Source organism: Eublepharis macularius, chromosome 3 (genome assembly GCF_028583425.1).
Source record: "Eublepharis macularius isolate TG4126 chromosome 3, MPM_Emac_v1.0, whole genome shotgun sequence".
Classification (NCBI taxonomy): domain Eukaryota; kingdom Metazoa; phylum Chordata; class Lepidosauria; order Squamata; family Eublepharidae; genus Eublepharis; species Eublepharis macularius.
In genome coordinates, this window is record NC_072792.1 from 47,217,098 (window position 1) to 47,238,944 (window position 21,847).

A 21,847-nucleotide genomic window follows, 5' to 3' on the forward strand; every position below is an offset into this window, starting at 1 on the left:
CATTGTGAGATAGAATCCAGCGCGATTAATGCACATGAAAAGCGGAATATAGGGAAGTGTGGATTCGGCCCATGAATAGTTACTCTGGCCACTATGCAGCTTTTATGCAGTTTTCCTGGAAGCGCTTATACCATGACTTTTTAAAAAATCTGCTCTGTGGTCTGCTGTTTCCCCATGCATACTCTTTATTTCCCCCCCTCCCATCCCAGCCCACTTAATTGTGATTGGCTATTCTCATCTATCCAGCCACTCCCACTCTCCTCCTTTCCATCCCCCTTCCCTTCCCCTCTCTCCTCTTTTTTTTTTTAAGTTTTAAGTCCAGCACAGGATTGATGAATCGCTGGTTTGAAAGCACACAGGGGAGAGTTCCCTTTTTATTCTTTTTGCTCTGGGTATCAGAAATAAAGATTTTAATATCAAGTCTTAGATTCTTTTTATCCCATGGTGAAGAAACAGATGCTTAGGAGCAACAGAGAAGCAGACAGGAATGGAGCTTAGCCAGCAATGCATTGCTGCTCTGATGAGATAATCACTTCAAAATAAAATCTTTTAATAAAAATATTATGTCTATTTGTTCCTTAGAAAGAACATTTTCTTGTTCACGCGAGTGATTCAAACTCATGTGTGAATCCTCCCCCCTTTCTGCTATTGTTTCCAGTGTTTGGCTGGTCAATAGACAATTCTCACAGCCAATCACATGTGGAGTTCCTTATAAGGGGAAAAAAAGCACAAAAGCAAAAAAAAAGGCAAATCAGCCAATCAGAATTAACAAAGAAAGGTTTGGAGGGGTGGTGCAGTTGAAGTCCAGGAAATAGGTTCATCCAGGGCTCCTGCGATGCATTGATTCAGTGCATGTGCCAAAAAAAAAAAAAGGAAGAAAGGGGTGGCGCTGTAATGTATCAGTGATGACAACATAAGCATCCATGATCCTGACTCATTTTGGCATGGTGCGGACTAAATTTATTTATTTATTTATTTATTTATTGGATTTTAGCACCCCCCCCTCCCACAAGCAGGCTCAGGGTGGGTCACAATCATAAATAAGATACAATAAGTAAAACCAATAAAATAACATCTCGTGGATATCCATATTCCAAATGGGACACCCTTCCCCCTTTCCCTGCCCACCATACACAAGGGAAGAAAAGGGTGGAGGTGTGGGTTGGTGAACCTCTGACTCTTCAAGCTTGGGGAGGCAGATGGATCATATACTCCCCCCCACTGACAGGAGACCGGCAGGGAGGCTAATTAGGTGGATCCAGTACTGGCCTCAACCATATGCCTGGCGGAACATCTCCGTCTTACAGGCCCGCTGAAAAGATACAAGATCTTGGCGGGCCCGAGTGTCTTCCAACAGAGAGTTCCACCAGGTTGGGGCCAGGACAGAAAATGCTCTGGCCCTGGTCAAGGCCAGCCAAGCCTCCCTGGGGCCAGGGATCACCAGTAGGTGTTTACTTGCAGATCTAAGAGCTCTCCGAGGTACATAAAAAAACCCGGGGCTATGCAGACCAAACATGAGAGGTGGCAACCAGCCACATACAAGCCAATTCTATGCCTTTTGGATTGCCTGCAGGGATAGTGAGTTATATCCCTGGTCCAGAAAGGGCTATAGTTTAGAACCCTTTCCCCTGTGCTGGTGTATTCCACTTTAGTTTGTGTCTTCTGAGGTTACCTTTGTTTTTTTTTAAATGTCAAACAAACTACATGTAACTGAGCATCATGAACTATTTGATCCCTAATTTCATAGAAATTTACAGGGATGTAACATTTTCCCCAGACGAACAGCTTCATTACAGTTATGAAGTCTTGAATGAGAGCCAGGCTAAATCTGCATTGCTATAGCTTCAACATTTCCAAATAAAGTTTGGCCTCAGGTCATCCTGTGCATATATACAGGATTGGTTGCCTGGTACATATCTCTTCCTTGCAATATATTTCAATTTGTTTCTAAGCTGACAAATGTGTGCTAGTAAGATAATGTACAGCAGAATGTTTCTGGCTTTCCAGTAATCTAAATGGACTTCGTTCAAACTTGACAATGTTTGATTGGAGGGGATGAGATTATATTTGCTGCCTTGGTGCTGTACAAATAAGACTTGAACAGTGCAATTCTAGGGACATACCCCTGGGAGTAAGCCCTATTGAACAGGCTGAGGACAGTTCTGAATAGATCTGCTTAGGTTTGCTCTGTTTACTATTTTATTGTAATGGTCTTTTCTTCTTTCAGGAGCCTAGGCCTTTATATAATAAAAGATGCCAGTATTATTCGAGTGGAGTAGGATTCCTCTATGACGCCTACCAGACAGAGGTAAATTAGCATGGTAGAGTTGATTTGTAGCTATACAAAGAGGAAGTTCACTTTTCAACTTGCTATAGATGAGTACACATATATTTGCACTGGAATCAATGTAATTTATGTTCCATTGTTGTTAAATAATGATCCCTTGGCATACATTCATGAGACAAATCTTTTCCCCCTGAGACTCACTGACGGTAATACTCTTAACATGTGCCCGAGATAATGGGTTAACCTTGGCCTGAATATAGGGATCCCAGACCCCTGGTGGGGACACCCTCCCTCTCCCCCAAGGTAAGTGCCAGGCCCCTATCCCCCACCTGGAGGTTGAGGGGGCCTGGCAACCCTACCTGAATACCACAACTCTGCATTGTAATGATCCTACACAAACCAAGAATGTCTACATTTTGTATTTAGGTTGGTTCCCATTGCGGAGAAATATATATATATATAAATTTAAATAATTTGTTTTTGTTCTGCAGCCATCAGCTGAATATTCCATGGCTATGGACTTTTGACTGAAACCTGAGACATCAGACTAATTTTTCTGTTCCTGTTACAAGATGTTTTATGCACAGTATATTTGCAGACTTTAGTTTGTTCTGAACAAAAGGATGATGTGTACTCAGTGTAAACAAAATAAACCCAAACTATGCACTAAGAAAAGCTGAATTCTGTGACAATGAAATTAAGTACTCTAGGACTGCCCCCTCCCCCGCCGGTGTTACTTAGTGGTTCTGAGTCCCAGCACCTTTTGGGGGGCTCTCTCAAGTCTTGAGGGGGAATTGGTGGAAATTAGTGCAACCATATAGATGAGTATAGGTGCCCTTTTGAAAACAAAAAAGCACTGATGTACACTAATCATATTTGCTTATCTTTGGGAGACCTCCAGTGAAGACCAGAGTTGCAGAGGCAGGCAATGGCAAACAACCTCTGTTAGTCTCTTGCCATGAAGATCCCACCAGGGCTCGCCATAAATCAATTCTAACTTGAGGGCCGGATTTCATTCATTCATTATCTTTGCTTACTTTGCGTAGCTAATTCTGCTCATCATGGAAGGAGGGAAAGAACTGTCTTTACTCATGCATTGCTCTCTGTCTGACTTCTGAAGTTTCTTCATGTCCTGCCTGCATACTTTGAAGACTATCTCTGGAGTCTTAAGACAGATTAACTTTTTAACATATTAAAGTTGAGGTTGTCTGTGGGACATTGGCTAGAACATTGAACAAACACTGAAAAGACCAAGGCTGTCCAGGGTTGCTATATAGAGGCAGGCAAAGGCAAACCATCTTTGAATATCTCTTGCCTTGAAAACCCTACAGTGTAGCCATAAGTCACCTGCAGCTTGATGGCGCTTTCCCACCACCACCCATTCCCTTTCTAAAAAGGCTTTGCATTTAAATGGGTATCTTTTTAAAGATGTCTTTAAGCAGCTAAAAATACATGTGTACATTACGTTGTTCGTTCCTGTTTAAAGCAGCCCTAAGGCTACTGACATACACATAATAGGATTACTATGCAACCATGGAAACATTACAGGATACACAATTTGGGATCCTGGGAAGTTTCTCACTCTTTATGATTGTGGATAAAAGCATAAAAACTTGCGGAAGATATTTTGGAATCTTAGAAGTCAGGCAGGGAAGATTAGGACTCCCATCTCTAAGGATGCTGTCCCAGGGCCCTTTTCCTCCTCAACAGTTATTTCATAATCACTTTCCCACCTTTCTCCCCATCTCTGTTCTTTAATTCCATTTCCTGTCATTACCAACACCCTTGAAATGTTTTTTTGAAACACAGGATCTTAGAAGTTACAGAGACAAATCCAAATGTGCTCAATTTTTTCATTACAGAATGTGGGTGTGTTCAATTGTATAGAGTTCATACTACCTGGATTACCATGTGATCTGCCTCTCTGGTCAAACAAAGATGATTTGCCCAAGCTAAGATCTGTGGGGTATAGATAATGTTGGTGGATATACAAGGGTGCCAAAATGATGATTACAGTAGCAGGAGGTGAAAAGGAAATAAAAACTGAAATTGAAAATGCAAACAGTGCATCTTGCATGCCAGGCATGTGTCGTCATCAGTGTTCTTTCCATCTCTCAGAACCAGCAAATGGGAATAGTTAATAGCTCCAGGAAACTAAGGGGCAAACTGAGTGTTCGAGCAGCATATTTCAACTGGGGTCATGCCAAATTCATATAAAGTAAGAGGGAATGTGCATTTGATTTAAAGTACGCTATAGGTTGATGGGACACCTGAACTCTCCCTTCATGCTTCCCCCCCGCTCCCCACCCCTAACAACTTCAAGCACTTTCCTCCTGGTAGGAGTTATATCCAGCCTTTGAATCCCATCCTAGTGAAAACAGTGGTGACAAAGCAGTTCAGGAGTAAGGGAAGTGTGGGCATGGGAAATGTTCAGGCTCCCTTCCTACTTACTGATGGTGTGGTTTGGATGGTCTTTTGCCCACCCCTGTTCTACATGAATTAGGCTCTGGAGTCCCCTAACAGGGGCTTGCTTTGCCTCTGTACAACCATAGAATCTTCCCTGGGGAAGACTCATCAAGGTCAGGCTTTTAAGAAACTTCCATATGGCCTGCTTGTCTCTGTACTGATGGATTTTACCTGGTATTATTAATACTGTGCACATGTTAAAGCTAATGCTCTACACTTATTAATTTTGGCTTTGTTTATTTCAAATCCAAACTCTTGACTCTTTATCAAACCGCCAGAATTATCAGTCCTCATTTTACTGGAAAGCAAGTTTCCTTAAAAATGCATATAAGGGATGAGAGAGGAGGTTAGTGGGTGGAGATTTCCTGTAAATTCTGTCATAGTTTATTCCACTGCTTTTGCAGGAGAGGAAAAAAATAAAACAGATGGAGTTCTTTTAAGTAGTTATTGCAAGACAAGCTCAGCTCTTTCATCTTTTTTACTGAAAGAATTAAATGATACAATAAGCAAAGCACTGAAGTCCACGGTTCTAGCCACTTAGAGCAGAAAAACAGGGTTTCTCACCTGTAACTGTTGATCGTCGAGTCTCTTCTGTGCAGACACACATTGGGACTGCGCAGGCGCAGGCCAGCCGCGGAAAAGATTTTTCTAGCTCTAAGAGATGTGAGGGGGACGTTCGGATCCACCGCGCATGCGCGCCGGTGTTCCCGCCAATTTTGAATGCATATATATCCGAACGTCCCCGGCATTCCCTCAGTTCACCTGAGCCGCCGGAGAAACAATGGAAGAAACCAAGCACTCACAGCGGGGCAGGCGGGAGGGAATGTGTGTCTGCACAGAAGAGACTCGACGATCAACAGTTACAGGTGAGAAACCCTGTTTATCGTCTTCGTCCTTCTGTGCAGCCCCACATTGGGAGAGTAACTAGCATCTCACCAATGGGGGCGGGTGTGAGTGTCTACTTGAACAAGGACTGCAGGACAGCTGTGCCCACAGCCGAGTCACGTCGTGCATGCACATCCACAGAATAGTGCTTGATGAAAGTGTCTGCAGTGGACCATGTCGCAGCTTGGCAGACGTCCCGGAGCGGCACTCCTCGTAGGAAGGCAGCAGAAGCAGCTTGCGCTCGAGTGGAATGAGCGGTAACCAACAAGGGACACTGGACTCCAGCATGCTGATAGCAAAGTTTAATCGTAGACACAATCCAGCGAGAGATGGACTGGGCAGAAGCAGGTGAGCCCTTGCGAGGGCCAGAGTAACACACAAACAGGGCAGGAGACTTCCTGAAACATTTGGTGCGGTGCAAATAAAACAATAAAGCACGCTTTACATCCAATGTGTGTAGTGCTCGTTCCCCTGGGGATGAAGGTGTTGGAAAAAAGGAAGGGAGGAACACCTTTTGCTGTAGGTGAAACCTTGAGACTACCTTGGGCAGAAACTCCATGCTAGTGTGGAGCATGACAGTACCAGGGAAAAACTGCAGGAAGGGAGGGTCACACCGCAGGGCAGACAGCTCCCCAACACGCCTAGAGGACGTGATCGCTACCAGGAAAGCCACCTTCTGAGTGAGCAAAGGTAGGGGACAAGAAGATAGAGGCTCAAAGGGCTGGAGCATCAGCCGGGAGAGAACCAGGGAGAGACTCCATTGCGGAATGGGATGGGCCCTAGGAGGGAAGGTCTTGAACAGGCCCTTCAGGAACTGCTTGGAAAGCCAGTGAGTAAAAACTGTCTTCCCATCAATCTGCTCATGGAAGGCAGAGATTGCAGCCATGTGGACCTTAATACTGGAAAACGCAAGGCCCTGGGAGCAGAGATCCAGGAGGTAGTCCAGGATGACAGGGAGCGGGCAACTAAAGGGAGAAACCCCCTTTGGGGCCAACCACCGGGAAAAACGTGACCACTTCCTCTGGTAGGACAACCTGGTGGACGGTTTCCGGGCATTCAAGATCACCCCAAGCACCCCAGAAGAGAGGTTCATTCCCGGTTGCCCAGAAGCCAGGCAGCCAGATTCAGTACAGCCACATCGTGATGCCACACCCCGTCCCTGGTTAAGAGGTCCGGGGCGTGAGGCAGGGGGAGGCATCGCCCCTGGGACAGGGAGAGCAAAAGGGGGAACCAATCCTGGCGAGGCCACCGAGGGGCAACGAGGATACAGCGGGTTCGGTAGGCCCTGACCCTGGAAAGAACCTTGTACAGGAGCGGAAAGGGCGGGAAGGCATAAAAGAGCCCTGGGGACCAAGGTATTTGGAAGGCATCCCCTAGGGAGTGGCGGCCAATGCCGGCCCGGGAGCAGAACAGCGGGGCCTGTTTGTTGCGGGCAGTGGCGAAGAGGTCGACCAACGGCGTGCCCCATGTGCGGAAAACCTGGTCGAGGTAAACCCTGTTTAGGGACCACTCGTGCTGAGGCAGAAACACCCTGCTCAGCGCATCCGCCGAGGTGTTGAGATCCCCGGCAATGTGCACGGCTCTGGGAAGGACGTTGTTGACCATGGCCCAATTCCATAGAGTTGTTGCCTCCTTGCAGAGCTTGAGCGAGACCGTCCCTCCCTGCTTGTTGAGGTAGTAGCAGGCCGTGGTATTGTCCGACAGGACCTGAACCCTCCTGTTCCGAATGGCATCTGCAAAAGAAGCGAGGGAGTAACGGATCGCCCTAAGCTCAAGAAGGTTGATATGCATGGATGCCTCAGATGGGGACCAGATGCCCTGAGCCGAAAGCTGTCCACAGCGCCCCCCCCATCCCAAGTTGGAGGCATCGGTATAAACCGTGACCTCGGCTAGGAAGGGGCCGAAAGGACAACCTTCAGACAGGTTCCCAGGGACAGTCCACCAGGCCAGAGAGCGCAGCACCACCCTGGGGATGGAAAACCTCTGGTGCTGACCCATGGTGAGGGGGTTGTACCTCCGGACAAACCAGTTTTGCAGAGGCCTCATACGCAGGCGCGCAAAGAAAACCACCCCTGTGGTGGAGGCCATAAGGCCCAACAGAGTCTGAACCAAAAGGGCAGTCTGATACCGGCAATGCATAAAATGCCGGGCCAAAGCGGAAAGCCTGGCCAACCGGTCAGGGGGCAGGTAGGCTCTACCCAGCAGGGAATTGAAATGGACCCCAATAAACCTAATGGCCATGCCTGGGGTCAGGATAGACTTATCCCCATTAACCACCAAGCCCAGCCTAGCCAGCACGGACAAAGTGAGGGCAATATGGGCCTGGAGAGAGTCAGGCGAGGGTCCCACCAGGAGCCAGTCATCCAGGTACGGGTAGATAAAGCAACCCTGGGACCGCAGGTATGCCACTACGGTGGCCATGCACTTTGTGAACACTCTGGGTGCAGAGGCTAGCCCGAAGGGCAACACTGTATATTCATACACAGAATTCCCATACACAAACCGCAGGTATTTCCTGTGGCCCTCAAATATAGAAATGTGGAAGTAGGCATCCTTCAGGTCTAGAATGGCCAGCCAGACGCCCACTTCCAGGAGTTCCATGACTCGCGCCAGGGTCAGCATGCGAAACTTCTCAGCCTTCAAATAACCATTGAGGCCTCGAAGGTCTAAGATGGGCCGGGAACCTCCACCCTTTTTATCCACAAGGAAGTATCTGGAGTAAAAGCCCCATGGGGAAGTAGAGACATTGACCACCCGGACAGCACCTTTGGTAACCAACTCCATAACATTATTGTGTAACACAACATCACAACATGGAGAACAACGGGGAGGGAGAGAGAGAGGGGGTGCATCCGTAAACATTAACTTGTAACCATGGGCCACAATGGACAGGACCCAAGCGTCAGAAGTAACACGTTGCCAACAGGGCAAAAAAGGTCGAAGCCTGTCCAGAAACTGGGCAGCAGAGGAAGCACCCTCGGAGGCCAACGGGGGGAGCGTTCAGGCGCAGTCAGAAGACCGAGGGCTTCTGCGCCGAGGTCGAAGGCTTGGGCGAAGAGGGCTGTTGCCTGCCCTTGGACCGGCCGGAGCGCCTGGAAGGGTGACGCTGCTGGGCAGAGTAGGATCGGTGACCGTAGGACTGGCCCGAGAAGAAGCGCCCTTGACGCTGCTGGTAAGGCTGGTAAGGGGTCTGGTAGGATCGGAACCGACCATAGCGATACCTCGGACCCGACGACTGGGCTGAGGGGGCGACCCCGAGGGACTTGGCCGTCTGCTGATTCTTCTTCATCAGGGAGAGGGACTCATCCGTCTTCTCCGAGAAGAGCTGGGGCCCCTCGAACGGGAAGTCCTCCACCTTCGCCTTCTTCTCTGGAGGCAGGGCCGTGGACCGGAGCCAGGCGTGCCGACGCAGGACCACCGAAGTTGCCATCGCTCGCGCTGCAGAGTCGGCGGCGTCCTTGCCAGCCGTCATTTGCTGTTTTGACAGCTTCACGGCCTCGGCTTGGAGGGCCTTAACCAGGTGGCGGCGATCCTCCGGGAGGTCGGAGAGGTAAGAAGACAGCCTCTTCCACAGGAATAGATTATAGGATCCCATTATGGCCTGGAAGTTGGCAATACGGAATCCCAGAGACGCGGATGAGTAGAGTTTCCTGCCCACGCCATCCAGCTTCCTGCCTTCTCGGTCCGCCGGGGCCGACGAGGAACCGGAACGGAACCGAGCCTGACCCTCCTCAGCCACGATCGACGAGGGTTTCGGGTGATTGAAGAGGTACGGGCAATCATCTTGCTTTAAACGGTAGTACCGTTCCACCTTCTTTGCCGTCGCGGACAGGGACGCCGGCGCCTGCCAGAGCGCGAGAGCGTTATCAACAAAATCCTCCACAGGGGGAAACGCCACCGACGCGGGGGACCCGGAATACAGCGCCTCCAGCAGCTTACTCTTGGGCTTGGAGGTCGTGGAGGAGACGTCTATCTCCAGCGCGGCGGCCATCCGCACCATTTGTTCGGAGAATAGCCTGTAATCGTCATTCGGGGACGATGAGCGGGGCCCACCCACGGTGTCATCCGGGGAAGGATCCGAGGCCGCGTCTGAAGAGCACTCCGACGGTGACGCCAGACCTTCATCATCCTCGGAATCCGAAAACTCCGGCGAGGTTTGCGTCGGAACCGAAGACCGGTGAGCGGTCGGGGCCGACGGATAAGTTGCAGGAACCGGCGGTCGCAGAGGTAAGCCCGGAGGTGGAGGAGCGGGTGCTGGGAGCCCGACTGGCTGAGCCGGAACGGAGACCATCGGAACCGACGGATGTTGCAGGAAGGGCAGCGACTGCTGGAACCACGCCACAAAATCCTGCCAGGAGGTCATGTTCCCAACCCCCGCGACCGGCTGGCAAGGGGGCAGAGGAGCAGGCACCGGGGCAGGCCAGCGAAGAGGCATCGGAACCGACGAGGTAGACGGCAGTGGAACGGAGGCCTCTGAAGGCGCCGGGGCGGACGGCAGGGAGCGCTCAAAAGATTGGAACGGTTCCGGGAAAGGCGGAAACGGCATAAACTCCTCGGGAACCGACGGAGGAGGCGTGCAAGGAGGCGACGGGGTGTGGAGACTCACCACATCGTCGGGTATCAGGACTGGTTCGGCCGGAGAACCAGGCAGCACAGTCGGAGCTGGGGACAATGCACGGTCCTTGGCCCTCGACTTCGCCTTGGCCTTCTTGGACGGGGGCTCCGAAACAGCCTCCTGAACCGAAGGCTTGGAGGAGGACTTCGGCTTGGGCGCGGAACGCTTCTTGGCCTTCCGGCTCGAAGGACGATCCCCGGAACCGGAATCAGGACGGGCCTCCGGAACGGGTTGCCCCGTCGGTTCCGAGGGGAGCGGCTCTGGCGACTTACGAGACGGCGCCGGTGACGGAGCGGCGGAGCGCGGCCTATCTCCCGAAGAGCCTGACGGCTTGGGGGGGAGAAGGTTGGCATCCCACAAGAAGGCACGGAGCCTGGCCTTCCGATCACTCCTTGCCTTCGGAGTGAAGGACATACAAATGGAGCAGCGCTCGACAACATGCCCCTCGCCCAGGCAGATGAGGCAGAGCTCATGGCCGTCCGAATGGGTCATCTTAGTGCCGCATTTATGACACTTTTTAAACAAAGATGTCTGCGACATAATGAACGGTATCTCCCGACAGATGACAAGGGGAAAATACCGACCAGCAGAAGAAACGATCCAAAACTCCGAAGAGACGCTTGAAACGAACGCTAGACAATAAGAACCTTTTCGACGGCGGCGAAAAAGGAACTGAGGGAATGCCGGGGACGTTCGGATATATATGCATTCAAAATTGGCGGGAACACCGGCGCGCATGCGCGGTGGATCCGAACGTCCCCCTCACATCTCTTAGAGCTAGAAAAATCTTTTCCGCGGCTGGCCTGCGCCTGCGCAGTCCCAATGTGGGGCTGCACAGAAGGACGAAGACGATCCACAAGTGACAAAAGGCACAGATTGGACACTTGTCAGCTTCCCTCAAGTTTTGATGGGAAATGTAGGCATCCTGGTCTCGCAGCTTCGCTCTCTGACTGCTGTCCAATGGACTTTTCAACTGTCACTTGTCCAACATTCCGCCAAGCTGCCTACATTTCCCATCAAAACTTGAGGGAAGCTGACAAGTGTCCAGTCTGTGCCTTTTGTCACTTGTGGTTCTGCTCTAAGATGCAGACTCCTAAGAGAGTAGGGATCCCAATCCCCCATTGGGGGTGAGGGATTCCCTGCTTCCACCACTCTCCCCACCCCCACTTACCTGGCCAGCAGGGGAGGGGGGAAAGGTGCAGGAACAGAGCACACTCTCGGGGTGGCACGACAACATCACTTCATGGGAGTGACATCAATGTGCTGCGCCGAGAGCATTCCTGAGCTTCATAACAGGCCGATTTGGGCCCCAAATGGGCCTAAATTGGCCTGCTGCTAAGCGTGCATGCCCCTGTACCTTCATAAGGATGTCACTTCCCAGAAGTGATGTCAATGTACAGATGTGGGAAACACATGAGGAGAAGCAAGAAGGTAAGCACTAGGTCCCCCCACTCCCCGCCCCCAGGAGGGTAAGGGGACCTGGCAACCCAATAAGTTGTGTGTGTGTGTTATGTACTATCAAGTTGCTTCTGACTTATGGCGACCCTATGAATGAATGCCCTCCCAAACCTTCTGTCATTAACAGTCTTGCTCAGCTCTTGCAAACTGAAGGCCATGGCTTCCTTGATTGAATCAATGCATCTCATTTGGGGGTCTTCCTCTTTTCCTACTGCCTTCCATGCTTCCTAGCATTATTGTCTTTTCATGAGTCTCGTCTTCTCGTGATGTAAAGACAGCCTCAGTTTCATCATTTTAGCTTCTAGAGAGAATTCAGGCTTGATTTGTTCTAGAACATTCTTAGTTGTACCCTGACCTGGATAGCCCAGGTGAGCCTGATCTTGTCAGATCTCAGAAGCTAAACAGGGTCAGCTTTGGTTAGTTATTGGATGGGAGACTGCCAGTGAAGACCAGTGCTGCAGAGGCAGGTAATAGCATATTACCTTTGTTAGTCTTTTGCCATGAGCACCCCACCAGGGGTTGCCATAAGTCAGTTATGACTTGAAGGCACTCTCCACCATAGCCATTATTTGTCTTTTTGGTCATCCATGTTATCTGTAAAACTCTCCTCCAGCGCTAGATTTTAAATTGATCAACTTTTTTTCCTGTCACCTTTCTTCATTGTCCAACTTTCATATCAATACATAGTAATGGGGAATACTATAGTATCTTGATCTCCAGCAGCAATTCCTTACGTCTCAGTCTCCTGATTTTTTGGGTTGCAGTCTCCCTTCTGGTTCATTCCCAAGTATACAGAATAAATATAAAGAGTAAATTATTAACCACCTTATTATGTAACTATCCCAATCCATGATATTGATTACAATATAAAGGCTACAGTTTAGCAAATTCATTTAGACTGACGCCCCACTGGAAACAACAGAATGGTGAGATCAAGCTCACCTGGGCATTCTAATAGGAGAGGGTTCTTAATATTAGAGTAGGCCAAAGATCTCTCACATCTCATACTTGCAAGCACACATGACCCTCTGTGATTCAGCATACATTAGAAACTTACTGAAGAGAAAGATGCATGGAAGTAGAGATGACTAGGTGTCATCTACCTGTGTTGGCAGTTTTTTATTGGACTGTCCAGAGGAAACTCAGTTAAAATACCAGATATATAAATGCCCTATATTTTTGTGTGTAGGGAGGAGTGGCTGGCCATTGGCATGCAAGAGCTGGTGACAGCATCAGCAGGTCTTCCTGCCCTGCCTCTGCCTCCACCTCCCCTACTTAAAAGCACTCCCAGGGGAGTGACCGGCAGGCCTGACAGCCTCCTGTGCTGCCTGTACCTCCTCTCCCATTTCCAGCCCGCTCTCCTGGATGGGGAGTGGCCAGCTGGCCTGATCACTTGCTAGCCCAGCCATTTGTGTGCCGGGGAAGCGGCTAGCTGGAATGCCTGGCTGCGAGCACCAACAATGATGTCATTTGCAGAAGTGACGTCATCGCGCTGGAGTTGGGAGAGCATGCACGCATAGCGCATGCATGAAAAAGAGCCAGTTTGGTGTAGTGGTTCAGAGCAGCAGGACTCTAATGTGGAGGACTGGGTTTGATTTCCCACGCCTCCACTTGAAGCTATCTGGATGACCTTGGGTTAGTCACAGCTTATAGGAGTCTTTCAGCCCCACCCACCTCACAAGGTGATTGTTGTGAGGATAACAACAACATCATTCGATTTATATACTGCCCTTCAGGACAACTTAACACCCACTCAGAACGGTTTACAAAGTATGTTGTTATTATCCCCACAACAAAACACCCTGTGAGGTGGGTGGGGCTGAGAGAGCTCCAGAAAGCCATGACTAGCCCAAGGTCACCCAGCTGGCTACAAGTGGAGGAGTGGGGAATCAAACCCGGCTCTCCAGATTAGAGTCCTGCGTTCTTAACCACTACACCAAACTGGCTCTCCATAATCATAACACTTTGTAAACCGCTCTGAGTGTAAGCATTAAGTTGTCCTGAAGGATGGTATATAACTTGAATTTTGTCGTTGTTGTTATTAAAAGATGAGTGCCAAGGTCCCTGTCTGGTTTCTTTTGGAGGCTCCCTGGCAACTCAAGTTGGCAGAATACTGTAATATGCCTGCTGAGTCAAACAGAAATGATATATGCCCCCTTCACCTTAAGTGTTTATGAATACACACTTGCTGTATAATTAAAGTGTGACTTTCATTTGCCTTTTGTGTTCAGGGAGTAGAAGAGTATTTACAGTGCTATTCCAAGCAAAGACACACCCTTTTAAGTCCATTGAAGTAAATGGACATATTTAACATGGCACTATTAGTGTCAATGAAAATAAAATCTTGCACTTGAGTAAGATTTGGTTATTTTTGTTCATGTTGGATCCTGTTCATTTTGCTTATAAAGTTTTAATCAAAATATACCATCATTCTTTATAGGAACACATCTGTTGTAGATGAGGTCACTGCTTTACAGAGTTTTGTGAAGGTCCTCATTAGCTGGCTTTACTATTTACTTCACATTATGGCAACATATGTTACTTTGTACAAACAGCACTTTCTCTGTCCACTGAAGTAAATGAGGAGTTATTGTGGGCAGAGAGATTCCTGTATCTATTCAGACATGCATTTCCACAAGGAACTACTGGACAATCAGGCCATTTGAGTGTAGTCCTGTGAAAATGGTGGCCATTTAGGCCGGGAGAGAGAGTAATATTCTGTTGATTCTTTGAACCTTTCAGGGCTTTTATCATCAGTATCATTGTTCATGATATCCTTCTGGCCCACCTTGCTGGGCTGGGTTTGGGAGGCACCATTCTCCAGTGGTTCCAATGGTACCTGGAGGGTAGGTTTCAGAAGGTGGTGCTGGGAGACTGTTTCTCAGGGCCAAGCTACAAGTGACGAATGACACAGGTTGGACACTTGTCTGCTTCCCTCAAGTTTTGATGGGAAATGTAGGCGTCCTGGTCTTGCAGCTTGGCTCTCCGACTGCTGTCCAATGGACTTTTCAACTCTCCAGGAATATGCTCTACATAAGGCTACATTTGAGAAGGGTTCAGAAAATTCAAGTGGTGCAGAACACTGCCGATAGGGTGTTGAATGGAATAGGCTATAGGGACCCTATCACTCCAGTCTTTGCCCATCTGCATTAGCTCCAGTTTCTGTTTCTGGGCACAATTCATGGTGCTGGTGTTGACATTAAAGCCCTATTTTGGTTGGAACCAACATATCTGAAGAACTGCCTGCTTCTCTATGCAAAATGTTCAGGTGTGTGCAGCGGCTGCTAAGCTGGCTGCTGCCTGAGGCCTGAATGGGTTGTGGGCACAGCCTCCACCAGCTCTCCCTCTTTTTTCTCCCTCCATTGGGGTCAGGAAAGGGCTGTGGGTGGTTGGGGCATTTGCCCAACCCAGGGCAGCTGCCCCAGTTATCGTATGGTTAAGATTGCCCTGGACAGAGGCTGCAGACAGTGGTGTGATTCACTTGGTTGAGAACCAGTGCTCGGCACAATTGCCCCAGAAACTTTCTGCTCCTTCCTTCTCCTCCACTGGGGCAAAATAAATGCTTCCAACTGAGAGCTGAACTTCTTGCTTTCACCTATTTCTCTAGGTAACATGTTACACCTTGAACAGTAAATGCCAGCTTAGAGTGAAGAGCAACACGTGCTATTGTTGTGATTTGTACAACTGTGAAAAGTAAGTGCCTGTGGACAACTGCTGGTCAGAAAGCTGCTGCCAGTCGAAAATTTGCCCTTTTCACCACTAAAGGAAAAAAGTGATATAATCCACAGAATGTCTCAGATTCATTGTTTTAGGAAATGGCCAACCGTCAACAAAAAGGCTGTACTTTTGTAGTCATACATTTATGTTTTTCCACAGGATCTGAGAGAGATCACAGATGAAACTTCCTAATAGTATAATCTGTCCAGAATGGGTGCTCCAGTATAATGTACCAGTGTATCCTGTTATATCCCGTTCTGCTGGCCCGGTTCAGTTCTAAGAAAGTAGAAGACTGCTTGTTTCCTGCTTGCTGTGCATTAAATTCTTTTGCTCAAAACCTTCCTCCCACACAAATATGCATGTCAGCACTTGTGTAAGATGTTTCATGTTCTACTAAAGACCAGAACAAAAGCCACTTGGAAAATAGCCTCACAGGGTTCTTCTACTATCTCACACACCCTAGATAAACTGATTGCTCTAGTTTGCTCTTGGCTTTGATTTATAATTTCAACCCAGCATTGACCCAGTTCACTGTCTTGCTTTCTCTCCGTTTGAATAGTGGCTCAAATGCAGCCATTCCATTATATTTATATTTTATTATTTATATCTAACCCATCCTGTTCCAAAGGCACAGGGCAGGTAGCAGAAAACACAGATGTTAAAAATGCCACCTCTCCCCCCAGATCAGCCATTAGGATGATCTTTAATTATTTTAGAGATCCTTAGGCTTTGGTAATTGTCCGGTAGAGCTGGTCCTGAGAATTTCTTTAGGCTGTGCCTTATAGTGTGCAAATAGTAAATACAAGAGAAGGTTCTTACAGAGCTTGGCTGGACATGGGGAGAAGTTTCTACAGCTGATGTTAAAGAGGTGCTGATCACCCTCTTGAATTCTGTTTGTGCTACATGTGAATGTGGGATAGAGTATGAAAGAGAAACCAGATGTAATATCAAGCTAATATGGGGGTTGGTTTTCACTTTACAAGTACAAACTAAATTAAACATCACACATGAAAAAGCCTTTCTTATGCATGGGTCCAAGCAGTTAAGGGCTTTATAAATAAAAACATTAACTTGAATTGTGACTATGTGGCTAGCCAGGGCAGATATCGCCACTGTCCTGTAAGGTGCTTTTGTGAGCCATTGAAATGCTCCCACATTCTACGTATGCAAACTGAAGCTTCTGAACAGAATCAAAATAGTTTATTGTGATGGTCTAGCCTTGAGACCATGACTGAGTATGAACGATGGTCACAAGGTCAAATTTGGCTGCATGGAGCCTTCTCAGCAGTGAAAAGGGTAAAACTTAATGCTCCAAAGTGAAGTTGCAGGCAAAGTAGGTAAACGGAAATTTCTCAGCTACTGGAGGCTGATTGACCATGTAGACTTGGATGGCTTTAATTTCAGTCGGGCTGCCCAGATGTACTTTCGGACCATCACCAGATATAAACAGCAGAGCCTTTTTGCATAATCAAAGGAAACGGGCTCCCAGCTGCATTTTAGCCTTAGTATGGCACTCCTTCAGATTACATTCTATTGTTAGGAGGGTTGTAGCTATTGGATAACCTTGTTGTGCAGAAATAGTGCTGTGCTGTTTACAGCTATTAAAAAATGGGTGGGTGCTCTAGTCCTAGATTTATACAGCAGGTGTTTGCACAGCTGGCAAGGCAATTTACATTTTTAAAATGTTTCCTGAAATGGCATACAATACAAACATGGAGGTGATTCAAAACTGTAGCTGTTGTAGCCTCTAAAGCTAGCTCACTTTTTGTAAAGCCCTTCCTTAGTGAAGATTAGAAACTATTTTTTAAATATTGAACGTTCCGTTCGTTTTATAACAGAGGAAGGCACCTAAATTCTAGCAGCATTAAATACAGTTAAAATTTCTGATTACTATCACTGCAAGAGAGAAATTTAACATGGTGAGACTGGGAATATGGTCTCTCTTTTTTAAATTCCTTATGACATGATTTCCCCTCGTTCCTGCTAGCTCAGAACACTCCACCAGCTATTACGAGTACCTTGGTGTGAACAGCTGTCAGGATGTGATTCACCTGTACCGGCTACTCTGGTCCTCCACTGTCTTGAACATCATTGGATTGTTTCTTGGCATAGTTACCGCAGCAATACTTGGTGCATTTAAAGATGTGGTAAGTCTTGAGCTGTTCTAGTAATAAAAATCTGCGGAGTGGGTGGTATCCTACCTGAGGCTAGAAGGAAGTTCCTCCAACCTAAGGAGCCTTCGTCCAACTTAAATGGAGGAAAGCTTCAAACTTTGCATGGTGGAGTGATAGGATTTAGGCAAGCATGTTAGTGTTATAATAACAAAACATAGGTGCCCTGATACAGCCACACAGCAGCCATGAGGGTTAGCCTTTTAAAGGTCCTCAGGGACTCAAGGGGGGCTCCTACCTTCTCCCTTCACTGTTTTCCTTTCTCCTGCACATGCAGCTCCAAAATGAGGCAAATAACTCACCCTTGGAAGTGTTGTGGATTGGGAAAAGGGTGCTGGGAGAGGGAGGCAGAAGCCCCTCCTCTCCTCACCCTGTGGTCCTTTGGAAAATTGTACTTTTATAATGCCTGTGTCTTTTGAAAGTGAATGTCAACTTGTTACAAAATGTAATGTGTACTTTGCCCTGGATTACATGCTTATCAAAACTGGGTTCTATAGATTTGTGTCTTGCTGCTTGACGAATTGCACTGACAGATCACAAACGGAGACCTACCTAGCACTTAGAGCTAGATTAGCATGCTGCTGGTCAATTCTTTTTGTTTGTTGTTTCAGGATTCAGTTCCACGTGCTTTTTCTATTGCCACTGACAGCCACGTGATATACTCATCTCTGACTGGCATGCTCTGCCCTTTAAAATCTGACAGCCACTTCCCAACTTGTTCCTAAATATCAAATAAGTTTTCTTCTGCCTTAAAATTTAACTCATAAGGATACATTTATGAGAATCATGTGCTGGACAAGTATCCAGAAGCATTTCCTTTCTTCCTTCGTCAGTATTGACCTGTTTTCATGCTTCTAAAGTCCTGGGAATGACTCCTAAACAACCAAGGAACAGTATCTTCTGAAAGTGGCCCTGAATTGGAAGGATGCATTAAAACTCTAGTGTTGTCATAGCATTCTGTGTGCTGCATAGATTATTGTGTTTTTCACTGGAAAAAGCTTTAATTATTGCCATTGCTGAACTGTGATTTCCTTAAGCTTGAGGCAGCTTACAGCTGAAATAATAAAACAAAAGCATTAACACACATTAATTTAAAAGAAAGTCATTAAAAGACACCCATTAAAAAGCCCAGGCCATTGCAATTAAAATAAGCCAGAGTATAATAACAGCATAAAATACACATTGAACAGCCTAAAATGAGGTAGATAGCCAGAAGCAGAGTTTAAAAGATAAAACCTCTTCATTAAAAGCCTTTGAACCAGGCACCTAAAAGAAAAGTAGGTGCCAGGCAAGACTCGGGGAGGGCATTTCAAAAATGAGGCACCACCAATAAAAAAGTTCTGTCTGTGCTTGCCACCTGCCTGACCTCTGAAGGTGGCACAGAGGGCTGCAGAAGAGGATCTCAGCTGGTGAGGAAATGAAGCAGAATCAAACATTGTCAGAAAATTTGGACTAGGATTACAAAATGAAGCAGGACAGCAACTCAGAATGTTTCGAAGCCAACAATTTGTTCATTGCAAATACATGCTTCAGGCAACTTAATAGACATGGAAATCACTAAATGGCCAATAGAGAAATCAAATAGGTTACATAACTGGAAGCAGAAGATGTAGAAGCTCTATTCTCTCTGTTAAAACAATCCAGGAGCTGATTGTTGTACGGATCACAAACTGTTAATATCAAATATTAGAATAAAGCTGAAGAGAAATACTAAAAGGACCATAATGTCAAAACGAAGAATTTAAAGACCACGTAAAGAGCAGATTTGCATTACTAAGTTTAATTGATCATGAACCAAAAGAACTGTGAGTTGAAACCAGACATTATTAAGAAAGAATGTGCAAGGATTATTCCTGTAGCCAAAAGAAAAGAGAAGCATAGATGGATGACTGATGAAACTGTTGAAATAGCTAAAGATAGACAAGAAACAAAAGTAAAAGCTGACAGAAATAGGGTCAGAATTCTAAATGCAGCTTTCAGTGACTTGCATGCTGAGACAAAGAGAACTATTATAATAATCAGGGAAGAGTAACAGAAGAGAACAACAAAAAAGGAAGAACAAGAGGCCGGTGCCACATCAAGATCCAGGAAATCAAATGAAAATTCAGACCACGTGATAGATGCTGAAAGACCAACAAGGAAATACAGCCAATCAAGACAGAATAAAGAAAAGATGGAAACAATACACTGAAGAACTATACAGAAGAGTTGAAAGGATAACGGATTTCTTTCAAAGAAGCCTCCAGTTTTCATTATCGCAGCAAGGCTGTTAGTGATAGGATGTTTTGGAGGATCCCCGTAAGACAGAAGCAATTCGATGGCACAAAGCAAATTAAAAGACTCAACATATTCCAATGAAGACTTTTGCCTATTCTTTAACTGCATAGTTGAAGAATCCTTTTCATACATTTTCAAATTATTCTTCCTGGATAAGGATTTATGGATAAAATTCAGCTCTTTGTAGAGAGTTGGGACAAGGCCCATATAGTACAACATCCAAATCCTACTTCTGCTCTTAATGTGGAACAGTTGCAGATTCCCAAATCCATGTTTTCCTCTTTTTGGCTACCAACACTGAAAGCATCCTAAGAGGAGCAGAGCCCTTTCTGACCCAAAGGTTGTTCCTCAGCTCAAAGATATATATGGCTATTATAAAGCATTCCAATCCCTTAGCAAAAAACAGGGAAACAATTTACAGCAATTCATTAACAAACAAACATAAAATAATGACAGAGCAAAATAAATATTTTGTAATCCGTGCAAGAAAAAAAATGGTCCTTCAGGGTCTCCTGGTACCCAAATTAGTGCTGATTTGCAAGTTTGCTTTCTTTTAAATGGCTGAAATAACAGTTGATAAGATTGTTTTTCCTTAGGGGAAGGCCAAGGGTTAGGACTGAAGACCACAAGACAGGGCAAAACATGTGGATTGTAAAGTAAGAGGATGAGTTTTGTCCTGGGTAGCATCAAACCCTTTAGGGCTGGATGATTACATTATTTAAAGATGGCTTTGGACCCCGCAAGGGTGAATTGGATATTGGCTTAGACTGGCAGTAAAATGGTTGCTGTGAGGAGGGGTGAATGGGTCTCCCCTCCTTGATCCTGCACCTTTACTTACTATGCCACGTGTTCATCATCTGCAGCTAGAGAGGTGAGTTGAAAGAAGCACATCCCCTAGTGTGTGGAGGAAACACAGCAATGTTAAATCTAACTTTCTTTCAAGATTTGTAGACTTCCCTCACAGACTGTGGGCATAAAGTGGTTTAATTCTACAGTGCTTCCTCCAAGACCTCCCCCCACCTCGTTTTATCTAATTAGGGCCACTGAGGAAGAGGACTGGCTTGGGTTTATTGCTGCTGTTTGCATTTGGTTCTTTCTGCTTCCTTCTGTCAAGGTTGTTTATATGGAAAATGCTCAGCTAAAAGCTGAAGAAAAATATTCTAGCAAATCACGTCTTCCTGATGTAGCTACTGATGCACAATGACCTTGATGCGTTTCAGTTCTACTGCTACAATGGAACTTCTGATTATGTGAAAAACCTTTTTACAACCGGCTGCAGAAATGCATTTGCTTAACAATGGCAATCACTTTGCCTGGAATATCTAGAAATGGGAAGCTATTCAACACATTCTGATTGGTATCTGCTGGGGACTCAGTAGCATGCATATTCGCAGTTGGATGCCTGGAGAATCTTACAACTCACATCTCTTGCTTGCGGGCCTGTTTCTGAAGCAGCAAGAAAAGCAGTTGATCTTTTTGTTGGGTAAAAGAAAGAGATGGAGTTTCAATTTTTGAAAAAACTTTACTATTTGAATTACACTTTGCCTAGATTATGACATTATTTGGGAAAGCTGTCAGTAATGCACCAGTGGACATGTAGAAAAACAATCTGATGAAGATCTGGCTTGGCAAATTAACATAGTATTGGCTCCTTTCTTGTGTTGCACAGGTGCCCATGTCCCAAATTGCCTTCAGCTCTGCTCCTCCACCACAGATCCTCTATAATCCAGCTCAGCAGATTTTAACATACGCTGGATTTTGTCCTTCTACAGCAGCTGTTCCTCATTATCCATCCTATCATTTACCTCTTCAGGTAGGTGCAGGAATAGTTCTGCCTTACTGCTGTAAATCTGTAAATGTGTGGGACAATCTGTAAACTGTCCACTGTGTGGCAATCTGTAAATTGGTCCACTGTGGGACTGTTGGACTGCATTTGCAATTGGGTAGGGGGTGGTGATGGGAAGGGGCTCC

General features: G+C 46.6%; 1 protein-coding gene across 1 annotated transcript in view; it reads left to right on the forward strand.

Moving 5' to 3' along the window:
- Positions 1–21,847, forward strand: part of TMEM255B (transmembrane protein 255B) — a 63,127-nt gene that overhangs the window by 40,443 nt on the left and 837 nt on the right. Inside the window, exons 5-7 of the mRNA XM_054974408.1 lie at positions 2,228–2,308; positions 15,319–15,404; positions 17,416–17,575. Of these exons, the coding sequence (XP_054830383.1) occupies positions 2,228–2,308; positions 15,319–15,404; positions 17,416–17,575 (327 nt within the window). The remainder of the gene's footprint in view (positions 1–2,227; positions 2,309–15,318; positions 15,405–17,415; positions 17,576–21,847) is intronic.